The 15,349-nt window shown below is 40.7% G+C and overlaps 1 protein-coding gene across 1 annotated transcript in view; it reads right to left on the minus strand.

The window, feature by feature from the left end:
* The window catches only part of LOC126416263 (oxysterol-binding protein-related protein 6-like), a 259,898-nt gene that overhangs the window by 187,912 nt on the left and 56,637 nt on the right, over positions 1-15,349 (minus strand). The window contains exons 3-5 of the mRNA XM_050083896.1: positions 9,644-9,789; positions 3,708-3,875; positions 1,765-1,909 (exon numbers count right to left, since the gene is read on the minus strand). Of these exons, the coding sequence (XP_049939853.1) occupies positions 1,765-1,909; positions 3,708-3,875; positions 9,644-9,789 (459 nt within the window). The remainder of the gene's footprint in view (positions 1-1,764; positions 1,910-3,707; positions 3,876-9,643; positions 9,790-15,349) is intronic.

Below are 15,349 nucleotides of genomic sequence, written 5' to 3' on the forward strand. Positions count from 1 at the left end.
ATCAGTATTAAGAAAGATAATGGAAGACAAATTTTTGGAAGGCTTTTGCAATGCATACAAGATATAAATAAATGGATGAAGAGAAGAAAACAAAATTGGAAGTATCATGTGAAAGTACGGATCCAACAAAAGTAGTTAAAATTTGTAAACATGGACGACTGCAATGGAAATGACTGCTGGGATGACCACCTAAGAGATGGGACAACAGCATGTCCAGTACACCAACAGAATGAGGCTGACAAATGAGGGAAAACAGTCAGCAGAAAAACAAGAGAAGAAGAAAACTGTGCTATTATTCTGCTCACGCCGATGTATATCTCACACAGGGATCATGAGACTAAAATGAGAGATTAGGGTGCTTACAGTCATTTTTCCCCTCATTACACAAATGTAATATTAAAGAAAAGCTATAACATCAGTATGAAGTACCCTCCACGATATATTGAACAGTACCTATTGGAGGACGTACATAGATGTGAAGATTTATGGTAGTACAGCAAACACATATGACCGACATTACGAATTGCCAGATATCTAGTAGATAAGATGCCAGAACGGAATGTTCACCACACCATCATTTCGCAGCACTGCATAAGATTCCATTGACAAAAATACTACAGCATACTGGGAATGGTTATAATCCACAGCCAGCATTTTTACTTTACTTTAAGTGCCCAAGGATGTCCAATCAGTGTGGCCACTGCTCTGGCTCAAGATTAAATGACAGTCTCTGGGTCATAAATCTTCCATCATAATGTGTTAACTTCTTTTTAAGACAATGCTCTGTGCACTCATCTGCCAGGTGCAGGCCACTCGCAGAAATGCAGCACACAGACGGCCAAATGTTAAGAACATGTACACCACTGTGTGCTTTTTAGGGGTAGTAGTAATAGCTGCAATATAAAGGTAGGAGTCCTACACGTATGTGAACCATTTTCAATGTCCATTAGGACCTGGGTTCCACTTGGCAGATGATAACGTCTGACCGCAAAGTTTGGTGGATAAATATCTGCCAAAAGATGATGTCACAAGTCTATAGAGTTTTAGCTTGCTCCCACACCTAAATCCAACAGAACATGCATGATCAGAAGACTGCAGAACTAGCACCATCATCATGAATCATTACTGATCTCCAGAACCAAGAAAGTAAAGAAGAAAAATAAGGGTTTAACATGTTGTTGATGACGAGATCATTAGAACTGAGCACAAGCTCGAACTGAAGGATGGGAGTGAAATTGGTCATTTACTTTTCAAAGAAATCATCCAAGCATGTGTCTTAAGCAATTTAGGAAAACCACAGGGAACCTAAATTTTATACTATCTGATCCATAGTATGGAGATACATTGCGCATCCTGACTTGCCTTGCAACGGTGTCTGACCATATATTGATGATCAGTACACATGTGTCAGAAAAACAACAAATGTGGAAAAAGTGCCACCTGTCCATAGCTTTCTTGTACACCTTTTGTCTTCTCAATGCATTATGTATCACAATATTGCTGGACACTTTCCAGTGTCTTATGGTATTTCTTTGATCTCTTAACTTATGGACATCAGTTTACATTGATTAAATTCAATTAAATATTGTGATGACTGATCTAGTGTATGTGCAAAACTGCATGCATCACTGTAAATGCAGAAACCAGTAGCTATATGATATTTTCATTAAATTAGAATTTCTAATCAAGCCAAATGTATTTAAAGGAATAAAGTGAGTATTCTCCAAACTCTTGCCAGTATTTTCCTGTCATGATTTCACTTACTTGTACAGTTTGCTGATGGACTGTTGTCATCCTGAGCGTTTATTACAGGTAGCTCTCTTGTTCCAAATGTCAGAATATGTTGCCTGTACAATCTGTGCTGCTTTAGCTGCTCAACCCATTTCACAAAGCTGTCTTGGGTTTTTGCCTAAAAGGCAAGAAGAGATTAAATAACATAAATCACAACAGATATGGTTAATGTATCAAGACTAGACTGAAATACACACACACACACACACACACACACACACACACACAAAATCTCTTTATCCCTCCATCTCCCACCCATAGGCATGCCAACTCGCGGTCGGCAGGGCGGAGGGGGAGAGGCACGGTCGATGGGACCGGGGAGGGGGGGGGGGTGGGGGGGGGGCGATCAGCAGAGAGGCGGGACGGGCGGTAAGCAGGGAGGGGGGGGGGGGCGATAAGCAGGGAGGAGGGGGCGATACGCAGGGAGGAGGGGGCGATAAGCAGGGAGGAGGGGGCGATAAGCAGGGAGGAGGGGGCGATAAGCAGGGAGGAGGGGGCGATAAGCAGGGAGGAGGGGGCGATAAGCAGGGAGGGGGGATGATAAGCAGGGAGGGGGGGCGATAAGCAGGGAGGGAGGGCGATAAGCAGGGAGGGGGGGGGGGGGCCGCATGTAAAGGGGGTGGGCGGAAGGTGGGGCCAGACAACAGGGAGGGGGGCAGACAACAGGGAGAGGGGCAATTGGGAGTGTGGAGGGCGACTGGAAGGGAGGGGCGGTTAGGTTGGAGGGGCGGTTAGGTTGGAGGGGTGGTTAGGTTGGAGGGGCGGTAAGGAGGGAAGAAGTGAGAGATGGTGGGAGTGTGCCAGTCGCGTGAGAGGGGGTTGGGAGGTGAGAAGGGAGTTGGAGGGGAGGGTGTGATGAGGGTGGGAGGGGGCAGTCGGGTGGGAGGGGGCAGTCGGGTGGGTAGGAGGGTCAAGCAGGAGTGAGCCTGTTAGGAGGGAGGACGGTCAGAACGTAGCAGGGGGAGGCCGTAGCGAGGCAGCGAGGGAAGGCCGCCGCGAGGCAGCGAGGGGAGGCGGACATGATGTTCGGGAGGCGGTCATGAGGTTCGGGAGGCGGTCATGAGGTTCGGGAGGCGGTCATGAGGTTCGGGAGGCGGTCATGAGGTTCGGGAGGCGGTCATGAGGTTCGGGAGGCGGTCATGAGTGGGAGGGATGGAGGGAGGGGAGGGTACAAATGGGGAGTCAGGAGGGACAAGGTGGCAGGGATTCAGGAGGGGGCGAATGTGGATAGGAGTACGGTGGGAGGGGGAAGGGAGAGCAAGGAGAAAGAGCAGAGGGGGAGTCAGGAGGGAGGGTGGAGAGGTAGTAGGAGGGAGAGAAGGGAAACCAGAGGTAGGGGGAAGGAGGGTCGAAGGGATGGATGGAGGCATGGAGGGAGACATGGAGAGACAGAGGGAGGGAGGGAGGGACAGAAGCATGGATTTGAGTAGCAGGAGCATGAGAGGGAGACGAGAGGGAGGGTGGGAGGGGATGGGAAGGATAGAGAGGGGGCAGAAGGGAGGGAGGCGGGAATATTGTAGAAATGGCTAGAAGGAGGGAGGGATGTGGGGGAGATGGCAGAGATAGCTGGAAGGAGGGGCATGTGTGAGGGGCAGAGGAGTCCAAGGGAGAAGATGGAAGAGGGAGGAAGAATGCGAAATGAGGAAAAATGAGGTGGTTTAGGTGGGTGATTTAGAAAGTGAAAAGGAAGTGAAAGCAAACACTCAAGACTGTGAAATAATAAAGCTCTGTTTTCATATATTGTGTTCCATAAGATCCGTCACCAAGAAGTGCCTCCTGGGATGTGGAAGGAAACAAGCTACACATCAATTGGAAGAAGCAGTCTAGCAGTTTAAGATTGTGAACTATGGGAAAAACAATTTACAACTCTCGTTAATTGTGGAACTTAGTGCAGCATCACTTTATTGAAAACTCACCTTCAAGTGGTAAATGAATTCCTCAGCATCAATATCAAGGCGTCGCCTCTTTTCTTTTGTTGATATAACAGACAACCCAATATCAACAGATCCATGAATCTTTCCTCTTGCAATATCGCCAGGACTTTTTGCATATATTAGGATTCCTTTGTCCACTACAAAGTACCTCTGTAAAATCCAAAAAATATGTTTATTTTACACTTCACTGTCCATAGCAGCAGCCACCATCAAGAGAAACTGGAACTAAAACGTTAACTTGGCGGAACATATAAAATGCAGAACATAAAAATATCCATATCAGCAGCAGTGGGCAATAATAATTCGTTTCATTTCACTGGCGTATAAACAACCTGCTAACAGCTAGACACACAATATATTAAATAATTTATAGAGATAATTAATGACAACTCAAACATGAGAACATATTGGTACTAACAACATGCATCTAGTTAAGGTTTAAGATATTCCTGAGAAAATGCTGTACACATGTTTGGTAATAACTCAGCGAATAATATAAAGATGCAGAGCAAAGTACTAAAACTTACCCTCACCATGTAGGAAACATGTGTCACGTACAATTTATCACCACCACAAAAGAAAACTATATTGTTCATATTGTCAAGGTGTTATTAGACATAGCTTTTTTAGTGTTAGACTGTTTCTTGACCTTGAACAGTGTCCTTACAACTTTTGGCAAATTATCCACCCAGTGGCAGTGAGCAAACAGCTTGCTATAAATGTCTTCTTGTGTTTCTCTGGAAATGTGTTCAAGGGCGAACATAAAAGAAATCCAAATACTGCTACAAATTTTGTGTACTTGTCAAATACATGCATTTTCAGCTTTTCAGTGTGATAAATTAATCCGTTAAATTTTGGACATACAGGTACACTAATCCCAACTGTTCAAGTGATATTTTGGGCACCTATCTTCTGGCCAGCCACAAATCTTATGGCCATCCTCTGAGTGAATCAATATAGTTTCGGCTACACCAAAGATGACCACAATTTATGAGGTAAAATATCAGTGGAAGAGTTGGAATTCACATGACTGCATGCCAGAAATTTAATAAATTTCCAAATATGTTCCGATACATGTGATTCTTTCAAAACAGGGCCCATCCGATTCAATATATGTCTGCTTTCAATCTTTTTATAGCTCGAAGCATCGTTTTGCTTGTCATTTTTCAAGTGGCTGCACAGAAGCATCACTGTCCTAGCATTCTGGTGGAGTGCAGAAATATGTGAACTGTTCATGCCCTTCCATTTCATAGCAACTTGAATGAAATCTGTCACAGTGTAAGCACACACACATTTCAAGGATAAGAAAGAATCATGCACCAATACACCATGATAAATAATTACTAGCCTCTGTATCAGGACAACGACATAATTGACTGCTAGTTGTTTACAATAGAGCTACCACAATAACAACCAAACGGACTATGAGTTTCATCATTCCTTAAATCCTTTTCACCACTGTTGTATCACTCAGCTGCTACAGTTGCCATTTACTACAGTCAGCTATGGACAATGCTCTCAACCAGTAGCCTAACTGTTGTGATTCAGAACTGTTGTGTTCTATTTTTCTCTGTATGGCAGGTTTATTTTATTCAGCTGAAAATATGAAGGTAGCAGTGAATATTAACACAAAGTAATAAGGGTTGGGATCCTGCTTAAAAGATTCAATACCATACATTAGTTGGGAAGTCATCATGTGTCCAGCATGAAACTACACAGCCATGTCACCACAGCCGTACTGCAAACTCATGTAACAGTCTCCTTCCATGCTCAACTGTCAGTCACTTTGTTACTTTGATACAGGTATAGCATTTGTGTTGTCTCACTTATTGTGTGTTGAGGCTATATATTTGAAACAAAATATCTGTGAATACCATTTAGCTGCCAAAACTGTACATCATTATTATACACAACATAAAATGTCAGTTTATTCAAATAGTTCATAAATTATCTGAGTAAAAACTGAATTTTAACTCAAGGGTAAAATCTATAAGACTCATGGAAGTTAGTCACACATGCACTATCCATACACACTGGAGCCCATCTCTGAACAATCTCAAATTTCTCTACAGTATGTATGTCATTTATGAGTTGTCACAAATTTAAGAGGAATCTTTTGTAGCTCTTTGATTTCTAAAAGAATCATCACATTGAAACACAAAAGCAATTCCATAATAATTTTAACTAAATGATGTCAGTAATATAAGTTAGTGATACTGCCTGTATGGTCAAGCGGTTCCCGTAGCAGGGGACTGATGTGAACACTTCAGTTCTGATTCACTGTTACTACTTCAGTTTTTTCTGAGATGGGACAGTCTAAAATGACCCAGCCTAATTAGAAGAAATGAAAAGTTGTCTGAATAAACAATCATCAACACTGACAAGTAAGCTGCCAAAGTGGAGTTACACTGGAATGACTGTACTAGATTAGGAGACACAGGACATTTATGTATTTACTTCACATCTTAGAAACTGAGTTGGACAGCACCCTCTTTCAGTTTTACTGGATCCTTGAACATTCTAATGACCTTCATATAATGCTGTCAGAGATGTAGCTAGACCATTTGGATAGATGGTACGGAATCTGAGACACATCCTGCTTGGTCCAGTGTCCTCCCCCTTGTGCATCTTCTCTACTACATAATCCATTATCCCTATAGTGGGCAGATTTGCACCATCCAGCAGTCAAAAAGGGTGCTTTAGTATGTTTTTCATTAAAACAATTCCAGACCAATTTAAATTTACAACTGCCATCTGCTTAGGTGGCCTAATGTTTGGTAAGTTATCAGATAATTCAATTCACTAACTGGCATGGGATTCTATGAGAGTTGGGTATGCCAAAATTTTCTTTTGAATTCATAAAATGCCAGTTGGCTATTGTAGGTCAACAGTGCTAACGCTTCTTTTGTGTCTGCAACATAGTCCTGTCAGGTTTCTTAGTAACTTACTAATATTGCTCTAAAAGAATAGAAGATCTTCAAAGCTTTTAGCCATTATGGATGAGGAACACTGTGAATGATGAATAAAAGTTTCTTGAAATTACAGCAACCAGTCGCCTTTTGCTTTGTTCTTCAATTTTTTTTAATTAACCCATTACTGGTTTCAAACCACCATGTGATTCATCATCAGATGATAGATAATCTGACAATGAATCACTAGGCAGTTTGAAACTGGTAAAAAACTTTTAAGAACAAAAAAAATAGGTGACAGGTTGCAGTAATTTCAAGAAATCTTTCGAAGATCTTTTATTTATTTATTTATTTTTTACATCCATTCAATTTTTATGACATTTTTTCCAATGCATGTCTTTCAACAGATTTGAGCAGTATATCACCCACAAAGTCAGCCTTACAGTTTACTGAGTGCCCTTTGCTATCCAAAGTACAAAGTACATAATTATCAGGCAAATTCTTTATTAACCTGCTAAACAAAAATGTTTTCATGTCTTTTTACAATCCCTTTCAGTGACAATCATTGATGCTACAAAAGCCTTATGTTCACTTAGCCTTGTGTCAAGAAGTTTGGAATGTTTATTTTGTATCTTGAGATGAGATTTATTTTTCTAGACTTCGCATTGTTTCACGTACCAATAAGCATATTGGCTCTACTGGTGTATCATCTTTCTTTACACCAAATATTTCACATAAAAATGAAAAATGTGTTACACCTCATACATCAGTCCTAAGTATGAATTTATGAAGTCAATTAGAAGAAAGTTTGTCCTCAGAGTACAGTATCATGTTACAAATATTCTCTGATATTGTAACATCACCTAAATTTCTACAGAAATCCAAGCACCAACAGTAAGTGTTAAGAATCAACATATTAAGCACTTCATTATGTCCCACAGGGACAATTGCAGTGTGCACAGAGTTATTTAAGCAGTCCTCATTTCCATGGATGAATAAACTCTAACCAGTGGCACAATGCCAAATATCCTCTGCCATGGAATCTGCAAACTAGTGCAGAGTATGTACACAGACATAGATTACCCCCACTAAATATAAAAAATGGCTACCTTTAACTAAGGCACTTAATGGAATAGAAATTACACATGTGGCATGCTATGTTGATGTTCAAGTGTGCAAAAAGATTAAGTTAAATCTTCCTGATACAAAGATGTGAAGAAAACAATAAATTTTAAATGCAGTGTCTGAAGTTCCCTTACGATCATTATTGCACTATTTAGTGCACGTGGGTGACGGATTATTCAAAGTCCATTTAAACATCATCAAGAGGTTTTGCAAATTTCTTAGATAGTGAAGCAGAACTTTTTGTTCATAAACAGACAAAGAATAACAAAGAAGGGAAACATGTATGCCATGCATTACTATGATATGACAAGAACTGTCATAACACTGTCCTTTCATAATTACTTCTTTTCTGAACACTTTCCATGAGGTCATTCAGAAATTCTGTTTAACAGTCAGACAAGTTACTAGGAAGTTCCCTCTCCCACTAATCTACAGTGAGCCATAAAATTACCCTCTAATCTCACTGACTTACATCTGTTTTAGAATTCTAGAAAGCATTTTGAGCTCAAATATAAAAAAGAGTATCTTCAACAAAATTACATCCCCCATGCCAAGTAGCACGGATTCCAAAAACATTGATTATGCAAAACTCAATTCGTGCTTTTCTCACATGACATCAGGGAAGCCACGGATCACAGAAATCACATGGATGCGAAATCACATGGATGCAGTATTTCTTACCTTCTGAAAAGAATTTGACTCAATACCAACAACATTTATTAACGAAAGTATTGTTGTCTGAGGAATCAAACAAAATTTGTAACTGGGTTGAGGACTTCTTGGTTGGCAGGATGCAGTGTGTTATCCTATATGGAGAGTCATCAACAGAACTAGAAACAATTTCAGGTGTGCCCAGGAATTGTGTTGGCTGCCTTGGTGTTCACATTCTTTATTAACAACCTGATTGACAATGTTGACAGCAACCTCAGACTTTTTGCAAATGATGCTATTATGGATAATGAATGAGTCTGAAAAAAATCTGCAGAAATATTATGTCAAATTCTGATACAACTTTAAAGTCGCAAAATGATTGGCAAACTGCTTTCAATTTACAAAAATGTAACATGCACTTCAAAAAATGAAAAAATCTTACGACTCAAATATGATGCACAATTAGAATCATTCACCTTCTACAACTATCTGGGCATAATAATTTGTAAACACATAAATTGGATAGTCACTTAGGTTCAGTCATATCTACGACAGGGGGCTGCCATCAATTAATTGGCAGGATACTGGAAAAACGCATTAGTCTACAAAAAGAGACTTCTCACAAATCACTTGCATTTCCTGTCTTAGCGTATTGCGCAAGTGTGTGTAACTCTCACCACACAGGGCTATCAGTGGGGGTCGAATATATGCACAGAAATGCAGCATGAATGGACACAGGCTTGTCTGAGTCATGGAAATATTGAAAAACCCAAATTGGCAGACCCTTGAAGACAGGTACAAATTATTGCACAAAAGCTGCTTCCGTAGAGGTACACAATACAAAACTAGACTAATTACAGCATGCACAGTGTCACTGAAGCAGTTATTCTTCCTGCACTACATATTGGCAATTGGTACAGGAGGAAACCCTAACATGTGATGCCTTGCTAACTACCCTCTGCCATCCACTTCACAGTAGTTAGCAGGGTACATAAGCAGATGTACATGGAGTAGCAGGGAAGATAGATGTTTATTGTGTAACTAGGTTGGTGGTGGTCTGATACCTGACAAGAAGACCCCAGTGTTTTTGGTTCTTCAGTGAACATAGATTTAAAATTAAAGGAACAAGAACACAGAATGTATAGAAGATATTATTATGTACCCTCACATGTCTTCATTTAATTACAGCAACAACCATGAAGAATGGTAAGTGAATTCAAAACAAATAATTACCTTGTGCCAGCCCTTCAGGGGCCATTTTCTTTTCTTGTGCAGGTACCCAGTGGCCACATCTGGCTTCTTATCAAATCTCTGTCCTTCTTTTAAACCTTCTAGAATTTCCCATTCAGATCCACGTCGTGTGGTTCTTTTATTTGGAACTGGAATAAATAAGACCACAACATAAAAACATCATCTCATGTAGAATTGTAATGACTGAAATAAAATTTTAATTTCAAAATCACTTGTTACAAGTAGATTATATTTTTCTTGTTGTTGTTGTTGTGGTTTTCAGTCCAGAGACTGGTTTGATGCAGCTCTCACTGCTACTCTAGCCTACGCAACCTTCTTCATCTCCGAGTAACTACTGCAACCTACATCCTTCTGAATTTCCTTAGTGTATTCATCTCTTGGTCTCCCTCTACGATTTTTACCCTCCGCACTTCCCTCCTGTACGAAACTGATGATATCTTGATGGCTCACAATGTGTCCTACCAACCAATCCCTTCTTCTACTCAGGTTGTACCACAGATTTCTCCTCTCCCCAATTCTATTCAGTACCTCCTGATTAGTTATGTGATCTACTCATCCAATCTTCAGCATTCTTCTGTAGCACCACATCTCATAAGTTTCTATGCTCTTCTTATCTAAACTGCTTATTGTCCATGTTTCACTTCCATACATGGCTACACACCATACATATACTTTCATAAAGTACTTGTTGACAATTAAATCTATACTTGATGTTAACAATTTTCTCTTCTTCAGAAACACTTTTCTTGCCATATCCTCCCTCCTTTGACCTCATCAGTTATTTTGCTTCCCAAATAGCAAAACTCATCTAGTAGTTTAAGTGTCTCATTTCCTAATCTTAAGCCTAGTTTACATGACGACACTAGGTTACAGGCAACTGCGTTACCGGCCACCGCGCATGTGCACCACGCGTTTGCGCAACTCGGTGGTGAAACTAAACACTTTTGGCGTGTTTCAACTTTGGCGACACTAGTTGCACGAGTTTTGAGGTTGTGTGTATTTGTAGAGTGTAGACAAACTTAAATATGACGCGGGGAATGGAGAATAATGTTTGTTTTTTTGGATATCATGCTTTGCATGGATTTCAGTGATGCTGATTACAAAAATAAGCAACATATTGCTGCTGCTGAGACTGTCACGTGTGATCATAACATAGATGGTTTGACAATATCTGAGCTGCAGGGCAACTGCTCTTCCAGCTCCTTTGCTGTCTATGACAAAATTACTATGTCATTGGCAAACCTCAAAGGTTTTATTTCTTCTTCATGGATTTTAATTCCTACTGCAATTTTTTCTTTTGTTTCCTTTACTGCTTGCTCAGTATACAGATTGAATAACATCAGGGATAGGCTACAAACCTGTCTCACTGCCCTCTACACCACTGCCTCCCTTCAGTGTCCCTTGAATCTAATAACTGCCCTCTGGTTTCTGTACAAACTGTAAATATTGTTCCGGTCAACAATGTCAAAATCTTTCTCTAAGTCTACAAATGCTAGAAACGTAGGTTTGCCTTTCCTTGATCTATGTTCTAAGACAAGTTGTGGAGTCAGTATTGCCTCGTGTGTTCCTACATTTCTACGGAATCCAAACTGATCTTCCCCGAGGTCAGCTTCTACCAGTTTTTCCATTCACCTGTAAAGAATTCATGTTAGCATTTTGCTAGCATGACTTATTAAACTGATAGTTCAGTAATTTTCACATCTGTCAAAACTTTCTTTTTGTGGAACTGGAATCATTATATTCTTCTTGAAGTCTGAGGGTATTTCACCTGTCTAATACATCTTGCTCACTAGATGACAGAGCTTTGTCATGGTTGGCCCACACAAGGCTATCAGTAGTTCTAATGGAATGTTGTCTAGTCCTGGGGCCTTGTTTTGACCAAGGTCTTTCAGTGCTCTGACAAATTCTTTGCGCAGTATCATACCTCCCATTTCATCTTCATTTATGTCCTCTTCCATTTCCATAATATTGCCCTCCTGTACATCACCCTTGTATAGACCCTCTATATACGCCTTCCACCTTTCTGCTTCCCTTCCTTGCTTACAAGTGGTTTTCCATCTGAGCTCTTGATATTCATACAGGTGGTTCTCTTTTCTCCAAAGGTCTCTCTAATTTTCCTGCAAGCAGTATATATCTTGCCCCTAGTGATATATGACACTACATCCTTAAATTTGTCCTCCAGCCATCCCTGCTTAGCCATTTTGCACTTCGTGTCGATTTCATTGTTGGGGCGTTTGTATTCCTTTTCACCTGCTTCATTTACTGCATTTTTATTTTTTCTCCTTTCATCAATTAATTTTTTTACCTACTTGATCCTCTGCTGCCTTCACTATTTCATCTCTCAAAGCTACCCATTCATCTTCTATTGTATTTCTTTCTCCTGTTCTTGTTAATCATTCCCTAAAGCTCTCTCTGAAACTCTCTACAACCTCTGATTATTTCAGTTCATCCAGGTACCACCTCCTTAAATTCATACCTTTTTGCAGTTTCTTCAGTTTTAGTCTTCAGTTCATAACCAATAAATTGTGGTCAGTTTTGACATCTGCCCCTGGAAATGTCTTACAATTCAAAACCTGGTTCCTAAATCTCTGTCTTACCGTTATATAATCTGCATGAAACCTTCCAGAGTCTCCAGGCCTCTTCCACTTGTACAGCCTTCTTTCATGATTCTTAAACCAAGTGTTAGCTATGATTAAGTTATGCTCTGTGCAAAATTCTACCAGGCAGCTTCCTGTTTCATTGCTTACACCCAGTCCACATTCACCTACTACTCTTCCTTCTCTTCCTTTTCCTATTTCCAAATTTGAGTCCCCATTACTATTAAATTTTTGTCTCCCTTCACTAAGTGAATAATTTCTTTTATCGTACCATTCATTTCTTCAATCTCTTCATCATCTGCGGAGCTAGTTGGCATATAAACTTGTACTACTGTGGTAGGCGTGGGCTTCATGTCTATCTTGGTTACAATAATGCGTTCACTATGCTGTTCGTAGTAGCTTACCCACATTCCTATTTGTTATTCATTATTAAACCTGCTCCTGCATGATGCCTACTTGATTTTGTATTTATAAACCTGTATTCACCTGACCACAGGTCTTGTTCCTCCTGCCATCAAGCTTCAATAATTTCCACTACCGTATTTACTCGAATCTAAGCCGCACTCGAATCTAAACCGCACTCGAATCTAAGCCGCACCTGAAAAATGAGACTCGAAATCAAGGGAAAAAAAAATTTCCCTAATCTAAGCCGCACCTAAAATTTGAGACTCTAAATTCAGGAGGAGAGAAAAGTTTTAGGCCGCACCTCCAAATCAAAACAAAGTTGGTTCATTTTAATATGAGACACAATTTAGGTCGAATGAATGACGATACAGCTACAGTAGTTTGGTTCGAGTCATAAGCTTAGCAGTTAAGCTTTACCAGGTAGTCATTGCTATGCGTCATGCGCTCCGTCGGTATTTATACGGGTACCCTTCCTTTTTCACGTGCTTTGTCTGGTTTGAATCGATTGCTTATTTTTCTTTGATCTGATAAGTGCCGTTCTCTTTGTTATAGGTGTTTACGTCACTCTAATGAAAATGCATTACTGTACTGTGTCATGCATTGTTTGTCGCATCCTGATAATGAGCGTTTACGGCCTGTTGCCGCTTGCAGCATGGCTGGCTTATGTGTGCGCTACCGCCGCTTACAATTAAAGAGAGAGAGAGAGAAAGAGGAATTGTCTCAGTAGCGAAACAATGACAAGAGACTGCTATTTGTTGTTACTTACACTGCTGCTTTCTTTGATAATGATCAACAAGAACCAAATAATAGACTGCGTATGATAGAAGATGTTCTGAACAAGTGTTTAGTGAAAATTTTTCTCCGTTTGAAAATCTTTGCAGACGCCTCTTTAGTACATTACATTCTCCACAGACATTAGAGTCATCTTAGGTTTAAAAATCTAGTCAATTGCCGTGCTTCATTTCTGACTGTATCACTATTAGGCATAAGAATAATACGAATATAAACATGACATGATACGTATATTGTTCCGCGTTTGCTGTTGTCTCACTCTACTTTCGTAGTTTATTAGGCAGACAGGATTTAAATGAGATAGCAGCAACCACGAAAGAATACATGGCAAAATGTTTATATTCGTATTATTCTTGTGGTGAAGAGAATACTGCACGTGAATCACAATTCATAAAAGTTCCTGTCAGCAACCATCTCTTCTCACAGGTAGGAAAAAATTCAGAATGTAGAGTTGGCCATATCGACAAAAACCCCAAACAGTCTTGCCAGTCGGATTTTCGTAGTACATTGAAATGCTGCTATATTCGCAGATGAACAATATGGAATTTGTATTTACTTCGCTGGATAATGTACGAAAATGCAGTGGTCGAAACTCGGGGCAGAGGAAAAAGGTTGTCTTCCTATTTTTTTTATTTATTTACTATGCAGAGGTTTTGGCGCCAATATTTATCTTTGTGCCTGCAAAGCAAGCCTGTGTAGCGCTACATATATTCGATGGCAGAAGTTAGTTGTGGCGGCACCTACGAACATTTTTCAGAACTTCCGCTTACTTTGCACTCGATTCTAAGCCGCAGGTGGTTTTTTGGATTACAAAAACCGGAAAAAAGTGCGGCTTAGATTCGAGTAAATACGGTATATTTAACCTTAACCTATCCATTTCCCTTCTTTAATTTTCTAACCTGTCTGCCTGATTAGGGGATCTGACATTCCTCAGTCTGATGTGTAGAACATAAGTTTTCTTTCTTCTCATAACGACGTCCACCTGAACAGTCCCCACCCGGAGATCCGAATGGGGGCCTACTTTACCTCTGGGATATTTTACACAAGAGGACGCCATCATCGTTTAACCATACAGTAAAGCTGCATGCCCTCGGGAAAAATTACGGCTGTCTTTCCCCTCGCTTTCAGCCTTTCGCAGTACCAGCACAGCAAGGCCATTTTAGTTAATGTTACAAGGCCATATCAGTCAATCATCCAGACTGTTGCCCTTGCAAGTACTGTAAAGGCTGCTGCCCCTGTTCAGGAATCACACATTTGTCTGGCCTCTCAATAGATATCCCCGTTGTGGTTGCACCTACAGGATGCACTGAGGTACGCAAGCCTCCCCACCAGTGGCAAGACCCATGGCTCATGGGGAATGGGGGTCAGGGGGGTAGATTATAAAGCTGATTTAATTTCTAAACAGCAAAGAGTAGCTAGCTGATATACAACTTTCAGCTCTGATGTCAAATACAGAATTCAATAAAATCTCTGTAAATAAGTTAAGCTAAATTACACTAAACTTCATCCAAACAGGCCTCGGAAGGCATAATGGTACATCAGCCCACAGGTGTTACTGGATGCAGATATGGAGGGGCATGTGGTCACCACACCGCTCTCCCTTCATTGTGTCAGTTTACGAGACTGGAGCTGCTACTTGTCAATCAAGTAGCTCCTCAGTTTGCCTCACAAGGGCCGAGTGCACCCCAGCGCTCGGCAGTGCAACAGCGCTCGGCAGACCAGACGGTCACCCGTCCGAGTGCTAGCACAGCCCGACAGCACTTAACTTCGGTGATCTGAAGGGAACTGGTGTTACCACTGCGGCAAGGCCAAGGCTTGTTTTATCTGGCTGCTTAATTAACATACTTTGAAAACTGTACATTTCTTATAAGTCTAAAAACATCTATTGGCTGTT

The sequence above is a fragment of the Schistocerca serialis genome, chromosome 8, assembly GCF_023864345.2.
Source record: "Schistocerca serialis cubense isolate TAMUIC-IGC-003099 chromosome 8, iqSchSeri2.2, whole genome shotgun sequence".
NCBI lineage: Eukaryota > Metazoa > Arthropoda > Insecta > Orthoptera > Acrididae > Schistocerca > Schistocerca serialis.